Source organism: Dysidea avara, chromosome 7 (genome assembly GCF_963678975.1).
Source record: "Dysidea avara chromosome 7, odDysAvar1.4, whole genome shotgun sequence".
NCBI lineage: Eukaryota > Metazoa > Porifera > Demospongiae > Dictyoceratida > Dysideidae > Dysidea > Dysidea avara.
The window spans coordinates 39,257,544-39,282,006 of NC_089278.1; the positions used below are offsets into that span (position 1 = coordinate 39,257,544).

The following is a 24,463-nucleotide window of genomic DNA, read 5'->3' on the forward strand; positions in this document are numbered from 1 at the left end:
AGAAGAAAGGATCGCTGGGGTGGAAATATAAACCGCAAATCCCTATTTTGACTCATTTTAAAATGACTCAGGGGAGCATATAACTAAATATTTATGACAGAGAGTCAAAATAGGGATTTGTGGTTTACATTACCACCCCAACAATCCCTTCTTGTTTGGTGGCTTTTTTCAGCGATCCCTATTCCCATTTTAAAATTTCCAATTTTTTATTCATCTTTAAATTTTAATGATTGATTGCAATATGCATTGAGTAGCTATCATGCATGCATGATAATCTTTTCATTTGGAGTTACCAAGCATTTAGATATAGCTAGCTACAGTGGAACCTCAGTTATCCGGACTCCACTTATCCGGATTATCGGTTAACTGAACTACGGAAATGACTGCTCTATTAGAGTAGTGACTGTTCTATTAGAGTAGTTGAAAATACTGATATTTTTAAAATTTTGATTGTGCTATTTTGATATTATTTATACACAGTTTCAGAGATATGGACTTTTCAGACTTATGGACCACCTGTGGTCCCAAGGGGTTTGGATAACTGAGGTTCTACTGCACTTACCATAATGCATCAGCTACTCTTAGCCATGCTCTAATCAGCTAAATCTGTGAGGCAGAAACATATGTATAGCTAAGTAGTAGTGGTGTTTGAACGTCACAATTATGAGTATGGATGCTCCTTAGCCTAGTGACACTTAGTTAGCTTTAACACCAATAAAGTGTACTGAAAAGCAGAATGCAGTGAAGGGTACTAGTAGCTATTAGCTAGTCTACTGGCAATCCTTAGCAAAATGCAACTATATTTGCATTTATGGGCTTTCTGAATTTGCTGTTGTGATAGTCAACTTATTTCTAGATCTGCCGGGTTATGAAGACTGATCTATAGCTAGCTACAAATGCCAGCACCATAACCCACAGTATGGGGTAAGGTAACTGATACAGATTTTACATTCATAGACAAAAGTGGGTGAATATGCTATAGCTGCCTTGTAAATTATCAAAGGACTGCAGTTTGCTAAATGGCTGAGTTGGCAGCTACATGTTATACTGAAGCTGATAACTCAACTAAGACTTTTTGAATCATATAATTCATTTTAAATATAAAAAAACCCTTATAGTCATAGTGGAAAACACTGCTAATTTTCTGAATAAACGAAACCCACAATTAAAACTTTTGTTACTGGAGATACAACCCACAACTGAGACCTGTTTTTTGAAGAACTCTTAAAGCTAGAGTTGAACAATAGGTATAGTTACATAGACATTATTTGTGTTAGTGGTGATGCATAGTCCCTGAAATAAGTCTACTTTTGATTCACATAGAAGATTTAGGGTTTTATTGGCCAAGTACGAAAGGAAGGGGTGGTACATCCCCCCAGCCCCTCTAAATCCGCCCCTGTATTTGCACGATTTATTATTCACCTCTTTAGGGTTGTGTCCTTAAACCATTTAGCATCTTCAAAGTATAAATGTCTGAGGAGGAGGTGTTAGAATGACGCAATGAAAACTGAGGCAGAGCTGAGGTTTTTATTGTGTCATTCTAACACTGACTCCGAGGACGTTTATACTTCGAAGGTGCTAGTTTGGAGTGTCTTACTGTTTTAGAAAATGGTCTGCCAGCAGTGAAAAGGACATTGTAGCTATACCTCGTGCCATTGCTAGTGATGGTGTCACGCACAAGGCTGCATGAGAAGGCTAATTTACTTTCCTCTCAAGGCTTAGTCGCTGAAACAGCACTTTTCAAGGCAAGTCTATACCATAAGGGAGAATCAATGGATTGGCGTCACCATGCCTCATGTAAACGAAGTGAAAGTGGAGAAAGACAGGATTACTGTATAATGGCGCTGGCTTGTTGTGTCGCGCAGCAATACAACCCATTTTCTAGGAAAGTAAGAGACCAATACCTTCCTTGGCACTCCAGTTAACCCTCCAGCACCGGAATAGGGTGGTGAAGAACATGTTGGTTTGGTTGTGCTATTGTTTTTGTTGACAATATTTTAGTGGGTAACAATAAATTCCTGGTGTGGATAACTACTTAACTAACGTGGCTAGCTGTGAGTCTCTTAGTACTAAGAGATTTGTGTTGGAGTCTCTTCATGAATAAGAAGCTTCTATTGTAATTGAACTTCAAAGCACTGCTAACTAGACTATTGCTAACATACCATTTTCTAAACATTAGTCATATCTACTATATAAAGCTAAAAGCTTTCTGTTTGTTTGTTATATAGCTAACCACTGAATAGTAGTACCAATTGACTGCATTTGTTGCAAATTCATCTAGCCGGCACCATTGAGTTAATTTAGAGAAATTTCTAGCATGTTCCGTTTACCTGTAACTGAAAACTATGCTGAATGCAAAAAAATGCTAACAAGTAGTGTTTGACTTTAGAATTTATTTTAAACACGTTTGATGATGGATGACTAACAGAGCTACATGTAGGAAAGGTAGATTGCTTCAAAGTGTTTTTCACTAATAAATTTGGGCAGTTCCTCGTGTGTGACAGCTGGTATAGCAGAGAGATCTTTCAGTTTTGTAGCGATTGTGTATTGAATTGAAGTGTATTAGAAAGTAGTAGCTTAGTTCTTTCTATGGTTGCTAGTGTTTTGTGCATTCTATTTAGCAACCACTCTGAGGTGTTATTCTGTTATCGCAATTGTGTTGTCAGTAGAGTTGCTATGAAGTGAGGAGTGTATAAATGCTAATCCGATTATATTCCGTTACTCTGCTGTTCCATTATTCCGTATTCCGGGTTTTACTGCTTCCCATTTCTACCACTAGGGTGTCCCGATGGAATAAAAGTCTTGAATGTTTTCTGACATGAGTCAAGCCCACATTTCGTCATTAATTAACTTCGGAGTATACGTGCCTACCCTCTATCCCAATTAGTGTGTCCTATGGTGGAATTCATGCTGATAACTAATTAAGTAACCTTAACAATTCAGCAAGAAGGCGAACAGCAAAAAAACCAAAGCATAATAAAATGTGAATTTATGGAAACACGGTTACCTTGAGATATGGTTGCTATGTCAATGCCAATGACACCAGACACTTGTGACATGTTGAACTATACTACACACTGCACTATGAAGACCAGGTGTTTATTTTGGTGCTGGAACCCCTTCCCTCCCAGCTTATGATCGAGACAGGCGTTTACTCGAGTGCGGCTTTTATACAAGGAAATATACTACAGTATGTTGGTACAATACTAATACAGTATGTTGGTGCAATACTAATACAGTATGTTGGTGCAATACTAATACAGTATGTTGGTGCAATACTAATGCTATACTACAGTATCACAATCACCACAACAGCTTTATAGGCATAGATAACCTAGTGCAGTTTTGGGCCATCCTAAAGTAGCTTATTTAGTGTGTGGGTTGTAACTAATTTGTTTTATGCAACTGTCAGTGCTACTGTAATATAGTCAGTAGTTTAACTGTATTGGTCTAGTCAGTGAGTTAAGGTTAGGTGTTGCGTTTAGGTGTTAAGGTTAGGTGTTAAAGTGTTTTAATGTTGTTTACAGGCTAAAGAACTAGCAGCCTTGATAGATACTTTACAGTTATCACCAGTACTCCACACCGTGATGTTGCCTACTACTGAACAGAAGCCTACACTGGCTAATAAGCCTCCTTCTTCGAAGAGGTCATTGTTCCCACTTGCTAAAGTCAAGATTGGTCGTAGGGCAGCAGTGAAGCATGCAGCAGTAACAGCAGTTACTAATAAGACTCGTCAACAGAAGATTGAAGCTGTTATTGCTGGTGCTGAAATGTTGTTGAAAGATAACAACAGGTTGCGATTGTTGTGTAGGTAAGATGTATATTTAGAATTGTGTATTATGTTGTAATTTGTTTTAGTAGTCTGTGTGTGTGTAGTGAGTGTGTGTGTGTGTGTGTGTGTGTGTGTGTGTGTGTGTAGTGTGTGTGTGTGTGTGTGTGTGTGTGTGTGTGTGTGTGTGTGTGTGTGTGTGTGTGTGTGTGTGTGTGTTTAGTGTGTGTAGTGTAGTGTGTGTGTGTGTAGTGAGTGTGTGTGTGTAGTGTGTGTGTGTGTAAAGAAAATGTAACAAAAAAGTGAATCCATTGTTGGGTAAGTTTTTTCCAGGTCCATCCTGGAACCACAGAGGAGGTTGGAAGCATGCATGTGAGCCCAATGGTTTTGTATTGAAAAGTGTACTAGACCTTCTTGGGTACTGAAATACCTCTAATATGACAAGTACATGGCATTGGCACAATGAGCCTCGTTAAGCCCCACTGAATAGGTTTAAAACTTGGGCTACGTATAAATCACGTGAGATCTCGTGCCAGGCCACGAATGCTGTGAATGTCTTTGTTGACGAGCTAGAAAGATAGAGAGTGGAGTCCCACTTGAGAAAACAGTGTGAATAAACACCCAAGAAGTCATACTATGCAGCATACTTCACTGAGACACTAGTGGCGTGGGGCCAAGAGGATACTGGAACTAGACAAGGCAGTGGTACACTGTAACAAGTGCTAAAATATACTGGAGGCACCGTAATTTGAGGTGTTGTCTCAACAAGCATCATTTAACTGAGTATACACAAGCCTTGTCAGTGCAAGTCTCTGAAGCTAGTAATAGCAACTGTTCTTCAACTCTTTTAGTTAAGTGTAGTAAAGCGTAAAGCATCCGAGTCAAATTCTAAACAAACAATTACAAGATTTTAGAAAACATTGGATTTAGGCAAATGTTAATAGTGCTTGAATCATGTGATACACACCCCCAGATAGCACTACAATAGCGTCAAAGTATGTAACAGCTGTGTACAGCACCTTGAAGAAAGATGTTACCAAACAGCTCAAGAATGCAGATTGTTATTCTATTGAAATGGGAGCTTGATCCTGGTAAGCGACTACAGATAATGGCTCTGACATTACTCTTGGTTTGAAACAGTTAGGTTGGACTTGCATTAGTTGTTAGCCGCATTCTTTAGTTGTCAGTTGAAAAGGCTCTTACCTTGCGTAGTGTTGCTAAAGTTTTAAGTAGCTTGTCAGCCATTTCAATCATTTTTCTTGGTCTTCATATGTGGCAGTAAAAGCATTATGACCTGAAGCACAAACAGCATCACTTAGTGCAGAGTGTTACCACTAGGTGACTACAAGTCCTGGAACAACAACAGCCATTGTCTGTAGCACTTTTACAGCTTCAAGAGATCTGGTGGCTGAAATTAGTACAATGAATAAGTAATGAAGCCCTTTGTTGATAGGACAGAGGGAATTGTAGGAGAAAAACAGGTAGTGATTTTGTCTGCTCGCCCTTCAATGTAAAAAATCACATCATATATTTTATAGACATCTGACAGTGATCACAGCATAGTCAAAGAAATGAAATAAGTTTCGCTAAACAAAATCGATCAGTTCTCAGTGGCGGAAATAGATGGGTTTCTGGGGTTTCGATAGAAACCCCCTTTTAAATTTAGCTCAGTGGAAGTCTAAACATATAAACATTGTTGTACTGACAATTTGTCATATTAAACAACTATATTTCAACAGCATGATTGCAGAAGCACTTAACTAACACCATTTATAGCTATTAAACACTCAGCATGCAACACTTCACTTTTCATCTCCCACTGCATTGAAAACGATCGAGATACTCTAATAGAGCAGTCATGTAACTACTCTAATAGAGCAATCAAAGCTACAGTTTATATTCACTATCTTTGCCCTATAGTTAGTTATAGTATTTACAATTTATAGCATTGATTTATTGTAATTGCTAGCTAAAAGTAGCCTAAATCCAATCTCAGATCCTCTAACATCTCAAAATTTTCTGGAGAAATGTCAGCAGATGCTTTATTCAACTATACCAACTTTCAGAAACCCCCTTTTAAAAATTCTAGACCCGCCATTGGTTCTATGGTGAAGACTGTGATTTGGGAATGCTTGACAAAGCCATGTTGTTGGATGATCTGATATTCTCTTTCCTAAATTAGTTGAAGTTGCTTCAAATATTATTATCTGTACCATATGAAAGTCAGTCTTTTGTACTGATATGAATCTCCAGCTCCTAAATGACAGAAGACTCATGAAAAGTTAATATTAATTTTCTCCAAAGCCCTGATGGCATAACTTACCCTACAGTAAAAAGCAAAAGTACATATTCAAAGGTACTGTTTAGTATGATTATCATGGTTGCCTGGATCCATTAGTTTGGTGGAAGCAGGATGTCACTTGCTACCCATGTCTGGCTATATTGCAGCTATACCGACAACTTCTGTACCTGCAGATAGAGATTTAAGCTTAACAGGGCACTTAGTTAATGGGAACTGGTATCACTTTTACCTGAAATAGTCAACATGTTGAGCAAACCTCAAGCGATATGCTAACTTCATCACTTGGAGCTTTTTGTAGCTAAATTAGTGCATAAAATAGTAGTTTAAAAAGTTCCTGTTGCATTTGCGTTGGATTGTTGTGCATTAGAGTTGTGCTTCTAAGCAGTGCTTTTACATTGCGTCTGTGTTGCAGTTTCCATGCACTTTTAGTAGGGTTCCACCAATAATTGGATCGGTATTGAATCGGAACCGATATTGGGCATTTTGGTATCGATCGGTATCAGCTATGTAGGTATTCTGATACTGATTAATGCCAATCATCATCATTGTAACTATCATCATAAATGCTATGCTAGCAAAACTTGTGATGTAACAGGCTGGAAATAGTGTTGAGAATTATTCTAGCATAAAAGGCGCAGGAATTACATTGTTAAACATTGAGCAACTGCTGCTTACTACGTATGCATAGAAAAGATTGAAATACTCTAATAGAACAGTCACTGCACAATAAAACATTCTAATAGAGTAGTCACACATAGCTAACTTGAGAGGTGTATAAATTGTATGGCGATTATCGCTTTCGGTATCTGTATTGGTAAAAACTTACTGCTAGGTATTGGTATCGATACTGGATCAGTAGGTAGTTTTCTGTATCGCTGGAACCCTAGTTTTTAGGCTTACTAGTCTCCATGGAAATATGGATGATTCTCATTTACAAATGTGGGGAAGCCATCGAGCTATTGTGAATCGATATCTTGGGCTGTCAGTGAAAAGAAATGGGACACAAAAGAGGATAAAGGTAAGTCCATGATGCATGCAATGTTTGAAGCGGTTTCTTGGAGTTTTAGTGCACAGTAACCTAATTACTGATTTACAAAATAATTAATGAATTACAAAACACACTAAGCTGCGATATTTGCTAGTTACTATTAGTAGTAAAGCACTAAATAAATGATATACAAGGTAACTGGTCAATTATTTGCCTATAAATAGTACAGACACTACTGCTAACTTATCTACAGAAACTATTATTAGCTTATCTACAGAAACTACTGCTAGCTTATCTACAGAAACTAGTACTAGCTTATCTACAGAAACTATTACTAGCTTATCTACAGAAACTAGTACTAGCTTATCTACAGAAACTAGTACTAGCTTATCTACAGAAACTACTGCTAGGTTATCTACAGAAACTAGTACTAGCTTATCTACAGAAACTATTACTAGCTTATCTACAGAAACTATTACTAGCTTATCTACAGAAACTAGTACTAGCTTATCTACAGAAACTAGTACTAGCTTATCTACAGAAACTAGTACTAGCTTATCTACAGAAACTAGTACTAGCTTATCTACAGAAACTATTACTAGCTTATCTACAGAAACTAGTACTAGTTTATCTACAGAAACTATTACTAGCTTATCTACAGAAACTAGTACTAGTTTATCTACAGAAACTATTACTAGCTTATCTACAGAAACTAGTACTAGCTTATCTACAGAAACTATTACTAGCTTATCTACAGAAACTAGTACTAGCTTATCTACAGAAACTATTACTAGCTTATCTACAGAAACTAGTACTAGTTTATCTACAGAAACTATTACTAGCTTATCTACAGAAACTAGTACTAGTTTATCTACAGAAACTATTACTAGCTTATCTACAGAAACTAGTACTAGTTTATCTACAGAAACTATTACTAGCTTATCTACAGAAACTAGTACTAGTTTATCTACAGAAACTATTACTAGCTTATCTACAGAACTAGTACTAGTTTATCTACAGAAACTATTACTAGCTTATCTACAGAAACTATTACTAGTTTATCTACAGAAACTAGTACTAGTTTATCTACAGAAACTATTACTAGCTTATCTACAGAAACTATTACTAGCTTATCTACAGAAACTAGTTTTGTACTACTCTATTAGAGCACACATTTTTTTCTGAGCACTTCAATACAACGTGTATAGAATTTCCACTGATAGATCTACTAGTTACCATTCCAGTGTACTAAACCAGAGCTTTCATTTATAAGGTAGAAATTAAGTGAGGTGAGCAACAGACAGCAGTGGCAGAGTGGTAAAGGGCTTGAGTATATAGTCGTGGAGGTCCCTGGTTTGAACCCTGGAGAATTTTTTCTGACATTTTTTTCACTTCTCAGTGACTGTTCTATTAGAGTATCTCAATCGCGTTTTTTCACATGTTTGGTTTTGCTTTATATCTCCTTAGCTAATACTCTCAGTACTTTTAAACCACAAAAGGTTTGCATTATGATAGTAACTTCATGTACAGACCAATTTTCAAGTTATTCCATCAAGCAGATTACCCTGTAGGCATGATAACAAACTGCTTTCGCAATTTTCAAAATTCTGTATTCTTAGTTTGATCTATATGAAAATTGGACTGTAAATGTGCTACATTATGTTCTTACTGCCATCCAGATTTGAAAAGTCAATCGACTAAAGTATGCTCAAGTTATTGCAATTTTTCTAAAGTATGCGAAAAGAAAATTTACATAAGAAGATTAAGAAGAAGAATGCAAATAAAATAAGACTAACTTTGAAGCATTGATGGCTGGGCGGATTCAACTCAAATTTGGAATAGGAGGTGCCCTACTCTGGGGGAGTTTCCGCAGCAAAACTGGTTAATTTCCTTTCAGGCACTATTGAGCTATGGATATGTAAAAACAGCATTTTCATGGTTACTGTAAAATACACACTTGTCTCATGTGTTCGCACTAACTGTACTTGCTCACGACACACTATTATGTGTCCTTATGTATGCTATAGTTAGACCTTGGTGTAACAGGGAAGGACCATGAATACACAACTCTTTGCTATTTCCTACTATGAAAATGCCAAGCTATGTGCTTTCAGTACTAAAATAACCCCAGGTATTTTTGGGATCTGAGATATGAAAGTTTGCTTACTCTTTTCCTTCAGGTGTGTATTGCTATATAAATTGTGGGGACCAGAAGTTACAAATCCCTGTTCTTGCCCCTTTGTATTGCCTTTATTCAAATATCTGAAATCAAATAGTAGTAAGCAGCTAGTAAATCTCATTACATGTGATTTAGCTGGCTACAGACTATACTCTCCTGTTAATAACTTGCTGGTGTGGCGTACTGGCTTATTAGGCTGCATCACACTCTACCTTGTGTAATGTAGTAGTGTTACTAGTCATGTTGTCCACAGCAATTCTCCATCTGGTAAACAACAAACAGAGCCATTCTGGATGGCTGTGCGGTCACTCTCAAGTCATGATAGTTCTCAACTGGTGGAATGTCTCAAGAGACCTGGTCTCAACATTGAATCATGTGATCCCGAAGGGAATACTTTACTACACTATGCTACTGCACTTGGCAGAACTGACATGATACGCACCTTGTTTAAGAGGTCAGTGTGTGATGTGTAGTGTTGTTTAGTAGGTGAGTGTGTGATGTGTAGTGTTGTTTAGTAGGTGAGTGTGTGATGTGTAATGTTGTTTAGTAGATCAGTGTGTGATCTGTAGTGTTGTTTAGTAGGTGAGTGTGTGATATGTAGGAGGTGAGTGTGTGGTGTGTGATGTGTAGTGTTGTTTAGTAGATCAGTGTGTGATGTATAGTGTTGTTTATTAGGTGAGTGTGTGATGTGTAGTGTTGTTTAGTAGATCAGTGTGTGATGTGTAGTGTTGTTTAGTAGGTGAGTGTGTGATGTGTAGTGTTGTTTAGTAGGTGAGTGTGTGATGTGTAGTGTTGTTTAGGAGGTGAGTGTGTGATGTGTAGTGTTGTTTAGGAGGTGAGTGTGTGATGTGTAGTGTTGTTTAGTAGGTGAGTATGTGATGTGTAGTGTTGTTTAGGAGGTGAGTGTGTGATGTGTAGTGTTGTTTAGTAGGTCAGTGTGTGATGTATAGTGTTGTTTATTAGGTGAGTGTGTGATGTGTAGTGTTGTTTAGTAGATCAGTGCGTGATGTGTAGTGTTGTTTAGTAGGTGAGTGTGTGATATGTAGTGTTGTTTAGTAGGTGAGTGTGTGATGTGTAGTGTTGTTTAGTAGGTGAGTGTGTGATGTGTAGTGTTGTTTAGTAGGTGAGTGTGTGATGTGTAGTGTTGTTTAGTAGGTGAGTGTGTGATGTGTAGTGTTGTTTAGTAGGTGAGTGTGTGATGTGTAGTGTTGTTTAGTAGGTGAGTGTGTGATGTGTAGTGTTGTTTAGTAGGTGAGTGTGTGATGTGTAGTGTTGTTTAGTAGATCGGTGTGTGATGTGTAGTGTTGTTTAGTAGGTGAGTGTGTGATGTGTAGTGTTGTTTAGTAGGTGAGTGTGTGATGTGTAGTGTTGTTTAGGAGGTGAGTGTGTGATGTGTAGTGTTGTTTAGTAGGTGAGTGTGTGATGTGTAGTGTTGTTTAGTAGGTGAGTGTGTGATGTGTAGTGTTGTTTAGTAGGTGAGTGTGTGATGTGTAGTGTTGTTTAGTAGGTGAGTGCACTTGTTGGGGTATAATGTAGAATGCTGTGTGTATAGTCAGTGCTACTAAGTGTATTCATCAAGGGCAGTTACAGCATGCTCTTATCAGAGTGGTTGGTTGTTCTACTAGAAATTACTAGAGGTGTACCGATATGGAAATTTTCCTATATACCGATAACTGATATATTGGCTACAAAAATTGCTGATTCCGATACTGATATCTGAACATAAAAAGTTTTCAGTATGGAAACTACAATAAACCTTTAAAAATGTGGCAAAAAGTTTAAAGGTGGTCACTAAAACCTATGTAAAGAAAAAAAAGAATCGTGAAAAGGGTAGTGATAAAAAGGCATGTAAAAAGAAAAAAATGTGGGCGACTCAGGATTTGGACCCTGGCTATTGCAAAAACCTTTACAACTTGAGATTCACGCTTTAACCAATGTGCTATCAAGTCAACCATACCATAATTTGGACAAGTTATAGTAAGACGCCTCAAACTAGCATCTTCGAAATATAAACGTCTGAGGAGGAGTTGTTAGAATGATGCAATGAAAACTGATGCGGAGCCGAAGTTTTTATTGTATCAGTCTAACACCGACTCCGAGGCGTTTATACTTCGAAGGTGCTAGTTGGAGTGTCTTAGTGTTTTAGAAAATGGAACGAGAACGACCCGTAGTTAGTCCCGCTTTGCTCCAGATAGTGCTTTCTGCAGTCCTGACAGTTTGTACCAGGCATGTTGTGCTGTACAGAGAACTTTGCGTGAAGCTGGCCAAGATGTAAATATATTTGAACAATTTGAGTTTGCAGAAGTTCGAGCAGTTCTTGATGCTGAACTTAAACGACTTAATGCTACAGGGAATTATGTAGAAAAGAAGAAAGCTAATGTTATAACTATTGAAATGGAAGAGATGTTGTGGGAAAATGGCTTGCTTGGCGACCATACACCGGAAGTTTTATCTAATGCATTAGTGTACATGATAGGGTTTTGTTTTGCACTAAGGTCTGGTGAAGAGCACAGAAGGTTACGTCAAAAACCATCACAAATGAAGCTGGTAAATTGACCTCCATATCTACATTATAATGAAGATATTTCCAAGACTAACCAAGCTGGCTTGCATAGTCGTAAGTGTGTTCCAAAGGAAGTGATACATCATGTGAACAAATACTAAAAGATGCTTGGTACGACTTTACCAGCTGTACAATTCACATTGTCTCAGAGATTGACCCGATGGTGCCTTTTACCTTGCTGCTTTACAAAATCCTGAAGGAGAGTGCTGGTTTAAGAAAGCCCCATTAGGCCACTGTAAATTAGCACAAGTGGTTCCTAAGCTTATGAAAGCAGCAGGAATCCCTGGATATTTTACCAATCATTCTCTGTGTGCTACTACAACTACATGGTTATATGAAGCACAGGTAGATGAAGCCACTATAATGGAGAGGACGGGGTCAACAGGAGGTGTCTGGGTATACAAAAGATCTTCTGACGAGCTGAAGAAGTTGTCTTCTAACGTTCTTAATCAAGGACTGATGAATAAGAAGACAAAAATGGAGGATAGTGAAACTGAAGACAAAGTGTCTGTTAATCCTAGTGGTACTGTGTCTGGTCAACCTAAAATGGATACTGATACTGATGCCAAAGTGTCTAGTGGTACAATGCCTGCTCAACCTGTGATGGTTCCCAAAATGGACGTTCAAGTAATATAACTATAAACTTTAACTACAATTTGCCTAGGTTACTGACTTACTTTGAACTTGTTGTTTTGGCTAGTGAATTTGTAGCCACATGTGATTGTTTGTTTGTTTGTTTGTTTGTTTATTTGGTAACCATAAGTCTCTTACTACTAAGAGACTTTAACCACAAGTCTCTTAGTAAATAATAAACTTCAAATTAATTAAAACATCAAAGCATTCTTTATACACACCATTTTATAATTATAGTATTTATGTGTAATATCTGCTAAAAGTCAATTTTTCACTGATACCGATATTGATATCGGTGCACCTCTAGAAAGTACAAATGAAGGAGGGTTCCAGTGATAAAGAATAGTGAAACAAGCACCATCTATGAGGGAAAATCCCTACTTGGCATTAGGGACCCGCTGATTATGCTGGCATAATTATGAGCATAATAGGTGCCTGAATGCATTGAGCATAATGCTAGCATAATAGGAAGAATATTTCAGCCATACTACGAATCCTTGATGGTCAAACTACATATCACAGAAAAAGATCGATATACTCTAATAGAACAGTCAATAACTCTAATAGAACAACTAGGCAGCTGACTGTTCTATTAGAGTATATCGATCTTTTCTGTCACATGTAGTTTTGAAGAGCAAAGATGTGCTTCAGCCACTAATGTGCCCATAACTGCAAATTTATTAGCAAAACATGGGAAATGTGGCATAAAGCTTAGCATAATTTGAGCATAATAGGTAAAAATTTTGAGCAGTGCAGCATAGCATAATAAGTAAAATTTTGAGCATGTCTTTACTTGGCATTGTGCACATTTTGAATTCAACTTTGCTTGCCAAGTAGGCATTTTCCCTGGCAGCTACCACCATCTCTAGTTTCACTACTTTTTAAACCTGGCGTGTGCCCACAGCTGGCCAGCTGTGGGTGTGGGTGTGTGCCTGGTTTACTGAAATTGTTTTCGTAAAAGTATGTGTGTGTACTTACCTACCTATCTACCTACCGATGTTTGTCCGTACACACCCATGTGAGCAAAATCGCTAAATGGTAAAAGCAGCTTGCACGTAAGACGGAAAGGTGAAATGACTATTACACTTCCGAACAAGTAAACTTAGCTCTGAGGTGGTTTCTTTTCAGCGGTCTGAAATATGGGTGTGGCAACAATCCCCAGACTTTGTAAATTACCTTCCCTTCGGGTTTTACAGGCATTTAACAACTGAAAAACAATTGTGCAGGCCTTGTAGACTTCCAGGAATAGCCTATCCCTTTGAGTTGAAAGTAGGCATGTCCTTTACATACGTGAATGAAAATGAAGAGCAGCTTTGAGGCTTTGTTGAGAAAATTTGTGGGAAAAAGCATGATAGTCAAACTATAAAAAGTTTAGAAGATGTTTCTGTGCATAATATGTTGTTTAACAAGCGCTTCCTTAACAGTGCTAGCAATGTAATTGAAGAATTACAAAATCTCATGAATTACAAAATTCAGAAATGCAATACATATTATGTATTATTGTAAAACCAAAAACCTATTGGCTAAATCAATAAAAATACATAGTGGGTTAATTCTAGATGAGTGCATGGGTGCCTGGTTTTTAGAAGTAGCACATCATCTTGTTATCACTGGAGCCCTACTTTATTAATAATTTTTTTGTTACACTGGTTTACTAGCTTTTTTTGTTGGAGGATAGTAACAAATACACGTGTGGTTGTGACTACCATATTAGAACATTTTACACTACAATACTGCACAGTACAGTAGGTGACTTAAAAAGTTTACATTTGATTTTGTAAAAACCACAGTAATTTTTTATAGTTTTACGATTATAATTGTAATTGTAAAAACCAAACACATCCTATTTACAATATGTTCACATGTTTATAACAAAACAAGTTTAATTGTCAGTTGTGTGCACAATCACACTCAGAACAATTGAATTGGGTAACTACCAGCTGGATGAGTATTCAACAAGCTTGATAGCAGCAGGGGGTGGTGAAATTTGTAACATTGCAGCTGTCGTGTAGCAGTCAATTAACAAAACAATAGTAATACAGTACTACAAGCTGTAAGCAATCGTAATTGTTATTATAATTTCTAAGGCAACTGTAAATCTAATCATAATTACTAATAGTATTGCTGATAGTAATACAATAGTTCTCTGTGAACCATATGTAAACTTTTTATCCTACTGTATATTAAGCTACGGGTACCTTGTTTTCTAGGGGCTAGATTATTGAGGGGTATGGCCTCAGCACCCTCTCTCTCCTCTCTAAGAGGTGTTCTACCTGTTTAAAGGGTGTGGCCCATTGCAATTATTTTAAATCCCGGCTTAGTTGCTTGATACTACCAAGGCTACTACAGTCTGTTATGCACCTCAAATAGGTTCATGGCGTCTAAAACACTCCTTCAAGACAAGTGTCGACATAGAAAGATAATGTCTTGGTATGGTTTTACAGGCATCGAAGAAGATGACCATTTTATTAAAGATAGAAGGAATGGCAAAGCATAGAAGGTAGATATTCATTGAAACTATAATAGGCACATCTCATCTGGGGTTGTTATTTGGTGGTTGTGCGCTACTTCTTTTGTAAATATTTTGTTGCTGTATTTTATGTTGAGTGGAGTATTAAACATCTGCACAGGTAAGTATTGCTCTGTGGTTGTTTCTTTTGGTGGTCTGAAATACAGGTGTGGTGACTGTAATTCCCTTTGGGTTTGGTATTTTAACAACTGAAATAACATCGGTATAAGGTAGAACTCGTAGAAATAGCCTATCCCTTTGAGTTGAAGGGAGCATGTCACAATGAAAATGTAGGGCAGTCTTGTGGCTTTATCGAGAGAATTTGTGAGGAAAGTACAATGGACAAACTTTTAAAAAAACAGTTGAGAAGATGCTTCTGTGCATTTAAAGCAGCAGTTTATTTGAGTACTGCTTCCTTAGCAGTGCATAGCAACATGATTAGAGAATTACAAACAATAACTTGATAATTTTGTATGCACAAATGATTGCATAGTATGTGTAAGGTTGGAGACCTAGCTTTGGGATTTGCCTTGGTTTTAAAGCATGAAGATCCGAGGGACTGAATGTGTTCTCTATTGAAGAGCTGAAGAGAAATCAAAAGGTCACACCTATTGCTGCTTCCTAAAGATGGACGCTAGTCGACAAGGAAGCTTATCAGTTGTTGCCATTGTACATGCCAGCAGTGTGAGGAACAGGTGCGTTAATGTAACAGGTGGCTTGAGTGATTATGATGACTACGAGTATCGCAAGTTGTTGTATTTATAGTGCAACGCCGATGACTACGAGTATCGCAAGTTGTTGTATTTATAGTCCAACACCAGGCTCAGTTTTGCATACGGACCATACTCCACATTGCAAATAACACAAAATAACCATTCTACAAAGAAGTTATCCATCTAGGTCTTTGGTAAAGTCCATGTATAGTTTAATTAAAGACGGAACATGCTTAAAATAATCATACAACTAAGTACTAAGAATATTAAGAAATGCGATTAATCATGTCATAAATAAATAATGCTCTCAAAAACTATTTGGCCTACAGACATTTACTAGCCTGGGATAGAGTTGCCTGTCAACAACGGCAGTAACCAGGATAGATTTGCCTGTGGACGAAGGCACAAACAATACAAATAAACAGTTACAAACAATTATATACTGACATTAAAGCGTACTTGTTGTTTACGTGTAAAGTGACCTCTGGCTCTCCTGCAATCACTCTTCTCCTTCATGCTATCTGGAATTCAACATTGGTGTGGTACTTGGAATTATAGATTCACACATTAGTTCAAGTCATCAGTAAGAGCAGGTATAATTATTATCCAGAATGTGTACTCCAGGTGTGAGCAACCACCAATGCTCATGAATAACTAACTGATGCATGTGCTCATGGACAACAAGATTAATAGTATGTTTCAATGTTTTGGTTGTATTGTACATTTTATATTCACCTGGTTTGCTAACTGGAAATGTTTTCCATCTTTACTACTGTTGCCAATAATCTGCAATCAAAAGCTGCATATACAATAATCTCGTGTGTGTTGCGTATACATATTATAGACTACTAGCACTGGTACCTACCCTATGTGCAGCACTTTAATGCCCTGATTACACTATATTTCAGTATAGTTATATATGTAACTTACTGCTCAGTGGACTAAAGAACTAAAAGGGATCAAATTTGAAGCAATGTTGTCGTGCTGACTATTCGGACATTTGCAGCATAATAATTATGATATCCAATGCAAGCACATCCAAGTGTAATTCACTGTAAACACGCCTACCCTCCTGCAGTATACCGTAACAGTTAATTGCACCTATATTCCAGCAATACTACATCCTGTACCTATGCCTGCCTATACGTGCAGGATTTCATTGCCCTATATTTACACAGTTATTGAAAATAGCATTCAATATTGAAACTAAGGTTACTCTATAGACATATAGTCTCACATATTTCCAGCCATAGCTCATTACAATTGTCCTTATTTCTATACAAAAGCGTTATAAGTTGATGTCAAAGTGTTTACTAAGAAATGGAGTGTGCTTTGTGCACAAAAAGTCAGTGTGTCCTGTGACACCTAGGTGTGTCCCATGACACTATTTTCTGTGCAAAGTTACACTTCTTTTTTTTACAGTGTGAAAGCTAAATGAAATGGTGCACATTTAGAAAAGAATGTTGTACCAGTAAGGTTCAGAATCAGGAAAAAATTACATGAAAAGTATCTTGTAGCAGGAAAAAAAAAGATACACTAAAAAGGTTGTCAGAGGGGAAAAAAAAGAAAAATAGATTTGAACTCAGGACCATGCATTTATGAAGCACGTGCCCTACCACTAAGCCAATTATCTATCATTAAAAGGTAACTTTAAAAGCCATTTCATATAGGCATGTATAAGTTGACTGGAATAGGTGTTACTTGCGGTTTACATGCGGTTTACAGAAAGAATTCAAGCAAGTTTTTCTCTATACCCTTGCACTAAACGAGCTGTAAACGACGAACAATGGCAGCTAGAAGCTTCATTTCAATGCTAGTTTATTCCTAGGTGATGAGCACTTTGTTTGGTGCCAAAACTGCTTTGATATGTGTAGCTACTGATGAGAAGAATGCGTGAACTCAAATGGAATGCATACAGACAGACAGACAGTTTTTCAGTATTATATAGATGATCACTGTGCCAATTAGAGCTAGATGGTATTGAAAAATAGCAAATGGTATATCTTGTGTAAAAATATCAAGCTATTGGTATTAAAGTAATAGCCATAAAAGCACCAAATACCCATAGTAATTCTGAAGTTGTTTACATTGTTTGGTTAGCTGACTACTACTCTGATGAAACATGCCCACAGGGAGGCCATACTGTTCAAATGGTATAGCAGTATTAATATAATTTCAGCAAGCAACTGAGGTTGTCATTTCCTGTTAGTACAGGATAGTTTACAGAGTACAATATAACGGTCGGCCCTCGGCCATTTTCCGACCAAGTGATGCTGTTGACCGATCAATGTAGCCTTTGGTCGGCCATTTGTGCCGATCAAATTTTTTACAACTGTAATTCTTTATTATTAGTCTTTATAACATGTAATATTATAGTTATTATTATTGTCGTATCGCTAACTTTCCTTACCGAAGCTATTTAATCACTACGTGAAGTCTCAATCCCGTCGAAGCATCGACTCGATGCGCATGCGTAAGCTAGAGCACTGCACCTCGTATTTACCCAAATTATCGATTGTGGGTTACTGTCGATGTTGTGAAGAAGCGATCACTACACGAGTGGCGCCTTCCAAGAGAAGAAAAGAAAGTAATGTTTGTGAAGTACAGGTACGATATTAAGTATAAGATGGCCATTTCGTGGTTATAATCTGTAGAGATGCAGTGGCTGGAGAAAGTGGAATGAAAATCACGTGATAAAAGTGTTCTGCACAGGAAAGTTTGAGAGTAAGTTTTGATCTATTGCTATTCACAAGAGAAACTTTAGCAATAGCCAGTTGATAATTCAATCTGTGCTGACTCAACACCACTTGTAACAAAGCATTTAGCCTAGCTAAGTCTACAAACTGGCTGTACAATACATTGATTCATAGTTTTTTTTGTAAAATATGTATGCAGCAACACAAATTTTGTACATGTATTACTAATAAACAATTAATTCTCTGTAAAATGCATGTGCATAAAGTTCAGTGATAAGTAGCTGAAAGTGGTCTCAGATTCAATCTCAGAGTGATCCTTTTTCAAAAATTTCCTGGGGGGCATGCCCCCAGACCCCCCTAGAAGGCTTGTGCTTTGCACTGCGGAGTGTGCTTCGCACACTAGGATAGTACACCTCTATCTTATGGCCATGCAATTTCAGAAATGGCCAATCAAATTTACTTTTGATTGGCCGTTCTGTCCGAGCAATAATTTTCCCTTATATTGTACACTGGTTTAACTCTCAGACTTCAGTATTATGGGATGTAGTCAATCTGTTGAACTGTTTATAAGTAGCTACAATTTAGTTTTTCTTTTTGTCTTACTAGGACTCCAGTTAGAATTACATTTTCATTAACTTGGTAACCCTGAGACTAGACTCCTGGCCCCTTGTAATTATATTGTACAGTAATTGTAAAATTATGATGTTATCACCATCACATGCAGGTGGTATCAAATCTGGTATGACTTAAATATCATGGTTTACTTACAATAGCAGTACATCGCCTAGTTCTAGTGCCATTGCCATACCGCTGATGTACTGGGCAGCCTCTAGTTACAACAGAGTCTATTGTGCCATATTGGCTTGGTTGAGATCATTTTCCAGTTGTATCTTTGCCACCGTGTTGTGCATAACCTCACTTCATGACTGAGTTATCCTCAGAGACATGTCACACCTTCACTGCAAAGTAGATAATTAAGGACCACACTGATTTTGATTCAGACTACAGATTGTTTGTGGCTGGTGTCTCTTTGTTTAACAAGTATTTAGTATTGTTCTAGGAGTCCCAAGTTGCTGTATGACAGCTTCATCATTCACCTAGCTTGCTAATAGAATGATTTTCCGCCATCAGTCTTGTCAATAATACATTGCTCCATATAGTACTGCTTTAATGTGTATCTGCAGTATGTCTTCTCTGGCTCAGTATGTTATGGACATAGTGTGTACACATTAATGCCATACCATTGATGTACTGTAGCTATCAATGTCCTTTAGTCTGTACCATGTTGCCTTGAGTTGGGATCATATTATGTTGATTGTGCTGACCTTCACCACCTTGTTGTGCATAGCCTTACTTCTTGACTGAGTCACCTTCAGTGACATCTCATACCTATAATACATTTATATAGCTCACTTGTGTTTTGTGTAAGTTGCACTTTAATTGTTTTAGCATTATTATTTTTCTGATGCATGCCCTATGGGTAGGTTGTCACGTTGATATTTGTTCTTGGTTGTATGTGACCTGGTCCTAGTTATGCAACTAAGTACTAAAAGTAATAAGAAATTTGGTTAAAATTATGTCATAAATAGTGAATTAGTCCAGCACCTAAGCCACAAAACCGTTCACGTACCAAATTTCTTATGGGGTTTTGTAGCACTTGTACTAAGTGATTTCAGAAGGGGAGGATGTAAATAGTCCTTTGGAATAGAGCTCGGTGGTATTGAAATTTGAATACACGGTATTAGTAGCAGGAAAATATCGAGGTATATCGGTATATAGTTAGCTAGTTATTGTAACTATTACATCATTTCTTGGGACTAGTATGAAGTGGTATCATCCCAAAAACCAAACAATATATAGTTCAGTACAAGTAAGCATGTGTTGTAATGTGACAACCTCAAGTTTTGTATAGGGCGTGTCTGCTAAACCATCAACGTATTGGATAATTAAATACCAAAGGCTGGGTTAAAAAGCAATCCTATACCAGTATTCATAGATATACCGGTATTTCGATATATCGGTTATCAAATGCTGTCACGGTATGATAATAGGTTATGATAATTTATCGTGATAAATGGTATTACCGATATATTGCAGAGCACTACTTTGGAATAGTGGTAGTGGTGTGTGATATCAGGATTTTTATTTCGATACAATATCGATACGATATTGGCAAAATTTCGATATGATTTTCAATAATTTTTAATTGTGTGGGTGGTGTAATTGCGTGGGCGGCCGATATTTATAAATATGCTTGAAATACAATTTACACACTAAAACTATTGCATAAAACTAATAATAAGCCTAGAAAACTGGTAGACAAGTTTTTAAAGTGGCTAGATAGTACAGAACCAACTTTCATTTCTAGTGTGATTGTGCAATCACACACTAAATGGTGTAGATTTATCGAAATATTCTTCGATATTTCAATAATTATCGCAAAATATTACCTTTTCGATAAATATTGAAATCTGCTAAAGCAGTATCGAAAGTCGATACAATAACGATATCGACAAAATTATCGCGAAATCGATATTTTTTTGATATATCGCGCATCACTACTTTGGAACCCTATTTTTTGGACCTTGTCAATAAAACTATTTGTTTACATGGAAAACAATCAACATTCTATTAGTTTAGAGGGTGGATATCATATAGTACGGTAGTGCTGCATATTAGGGATCATGGAGATTTGTGACCGGATCTGTGAAAACCCGACGCAATTACACATTTTTCAAATTCCTGTTTATTAAATATTTATAATCTATTTAGCCAAGTGTACCCTCTGGCAAAGTTTCAGCCTCATATGCCAATAACTTTAGGAGTTACAGCCCTACAAAGTAGTAACAACAGAAAAATCGATTTGTACAGCAAGTATAGGGAAAATAAATTACAGGCGCCTACAAAAATGCTTGTAACTTACCAACAAATTGAAGTACAGAGCTAAAATTCTCACCATGTTTGCCATGAACAGGGGAATCAATTATTGGGTAGGTTTTTCCTTTACTCACCCTTCTTCACTGCATACAAAGGCGGAATTCGTGAAGAAAATCGATTGTGTACGATTGCTTCGACGTTACGTAAACAAACGTTCATAACTTCTGTTTGCTTGGGTCTACTGCAATGAAACAAAGATTTTCCAACTCCTCTTGAGCAGGCGAATAAGATGATTCCAGGGTTTTATTGTTAGTCCTATCCTTCACTAAGAAAGAGGTATTCAAAACATTTACAGAATTTTTTCAATAATACGCAAGTATTTCACCCATTGTAATCAATGCTTTATATTATAAATTTAGGCTTGCACGATTGTGTCGGGTTTTCACAGATCCGGTCACATTTGGGTTTTCCTAGCCAAAAAATTCACCCAAAAACCAGCTTCACAACTCCATCCTGGCACCTTGGCAGTATTGGTTAGGTGTAACCAAGCCCAAAAATGCCTTCAGTATGATCCTAAAGGCTTCCAATTAATTGTTACAAGATTACAAAAAATAAATTCAATGTAATGTTCTACTGACTAACTGCCTGATGCCGTGTAATTTGATAATGGCTAAAGCTATGGGCTTGATTTTTTCACTGTTCAACGTTGCTTCATCCCGGGATGTGCCTTTTGGCATACCGCAGTATGTGCAATGCACGCATCATGGACTTACCTTTATCCTCCTTTCTGTCCCATTTCTTTTTGCTGACAGCCCAAGGTGTCGATTTGCGGTAGTGCGATGCATGGCTTCCCTACAGTAGCTACGTTTGTAAATGGGAATTGTTCGTATTTTCTGTGGTGACTGGATTAATTGCAGAGACAATTCTAATGCTGTTATTTGTCTGTAGCGCTGTGTAATGGGCTGAACATAGCTGAAAGCTAAGCGTAATGGCCACTGCACTTTCGAAGCAATATTATAGCTGGGGCGAGCGTTCAGACGGAAACGTTAATTGTGGCGCCATCCTTTCTTTTGATGCGGTATGCGTGGGTTTACCAGTCATAATAATGTTACAAAAAAAATAAGCAAACAAGTTTAAGGAAAAATTTGGAATTTTAAGTTCGATTAGGGATCATAGAAAAAAAGCAGGGAAACAAGGGAGGTTGCCGCCTATACCTGCAGATATACTAGTGAACATTTAATCCCTAATTCAGTCTTGGTCTTGGGGTGTAGACTGAATTAGGGATTAAATGTTCACTAGTAGTATATCTGTAGGTGTAGGCGACCTCCCTTGTTACTTTTTTTTTTGATTCCTTAAAATTCCTAATTTTTCCTTAAACTTGTAGTGGTACAAAGCCTGCAGCTACAACAAATGGCCCATTAAAATTCCACATGAAACAAATTGTTTTCTAAGCCTGGCAGATTGAAAGTGCTATTTTCAAGGGGTTTTATTAAAGTTTTGCATTTCCAATACACACAGTTCTGTAGTATCATGTACAAAGATCATCCTGGTGTGTATCATTTCTTTATCGAAAGTGTATAACAAAAGTTATCGAATGATGAAGTTTTAATTTGGTTACAGGTGGACATAAAATTATTGAAATCCCTCTGTATATGCATAAATCAAGCAATTATCCTTGCAATGTTGATCAAATCTAATTAGTATTGTAGAAATAATACTCTGATATTCCAATGATTTTATGTCCACCTGTAACCAATTACAACTTTAGCATTCAATAACTTTTGTTGTACACCTTCAATAAAGAAATAATACACATCAGGATGATCCTTGTACATGATACCACAGAACTGTGTGTTTTGGAAATGCAAAACTTTTATAAGCCTCTTTAAAATAGCGTTTTCAGTCATTTTGTTTACTGCCAGGCTAAGAAAACAATTTGGAATTTTAATGGGCCATTTGTTGCAGCTGCAGGCTTTGTGCTGGTCTAATACTAGATCCAGCATTTAAACTAATAGGATATTGATTGTTTCCCATGTAAACAAATAGTTTTATTGTCAAGGTCCAAAAAATAGGGTTCCAAAGGACTTTTTACATGTTTCCCCTTCTAAAATCACTTAGTACACGTGCTACTACTCCCATAAGAAATTTGGTGCTTTTGTCAAAAAGTGAACGATTATTTCAATTAGAGGGTCTTAGGTGCTGCACTAAATGAATTAATGTACGCGAAACTACAAGGCCTACAGATATGGGGATAAAATCGCCTGTGAATGAAGGCACAAATGTATAACAATTGTGTCTGTTCGTGCTAGTGACCAAAGGCCGTGTTATTCCATATAATGCACACTACAAAACAGGTAATTAATGCCATGCCCAATGTGCTATATGAAAGGGAAGTCTGCCATACCAGCTGCACAAGACAAGAAACATACTCCAACATGCACTTGGGCATTTACTGTAAATGGGGCGTACTGAGTTAACGAGAGGTGTAGAGGACTTGTTTCTACCATAGTTTCTACTACCTGATTTCTTGTTGACTAGCAGCTGTCTATATCTCAAGGTACAATAATGAGTTGCAGTCTAAATAAGTTAGACATCAAGAACCAATGAGTTCTGAAAACCCTCAGGTGCTACAGCTCAAGGCCTCTGTGTTTTCTAAGTCCTGTGGAACCCTGGTTCTTGATGTCTAACTACTTTTTGTGCTAAAAACATTTGATTTTAAATGGACGAATTTGTGTATATACAGTTATTAATAACTCAGTGATGTATGATTGTATAGCTATAAATAATACAAGAGTGATTAGCAACCTGCTCAACGATGGTAAGTGTGTACAACAATTATACAGGTACAGCTATGGAATACTTTATGAACTATAGCAGTTGCCAAAAGTTTGCTATAAAAGGGAGAAAAAAGCTGAGTCTATCAATCTAGTCCACCGTGAATGTGTACAGCCATCATTTTAGTGGCTTCTTACAGCTCTGTTCTGTAATGGAAGTTACTACCAGATGTGCCTTCCACATATCATTGTGCATGTTTGTACACAAAACATTAAATGGTAGCACATTCATTGGTTGAGATGTTACTGAGATGTTATCACTTTTAGGGGTGGTAATTTGGAGAGTACCTGTTGGAAGATGTTCAGACCACTGCACAGAGCTGCAGCTAATGGTGGCGTCACTGTTGTACAGACATTACTGGAAATGGGGGCTTTGCCCAATGAGCTGGATTGTTACAAG

General features: G+C 37.3%; 1 protein-coding gene across 2 annotated transcripts in view; it reads left to right on the forward strand.

The window, feature by feature from the left end:
- LOC136260823 (uncharacterized) overlaps positions 1-24,463 on the forward strand; it is a 176,018-nt gene that overhangs the window by 21,337 nt on the left and 130,218 nt on the right. For both annotated transcript variants that reach the window (XM_066054701.1, XM_066054700.1), the window contains exons 2-4: positions 3,528-3,811; positions 9,492-9,692; positions 24,331-24,462. In XM_066054701.1, coding sequence (XP_065910773.1) covers positions 3,528-3,811; positions 9,492-9,692; positions 24,331-24,462 — 617 coding nt within the window. The remainder of the gene's footprint in view (positions 1-3,527; positions 3,812-9,491; positions 9,693-24,330; position 24,463) is intronic.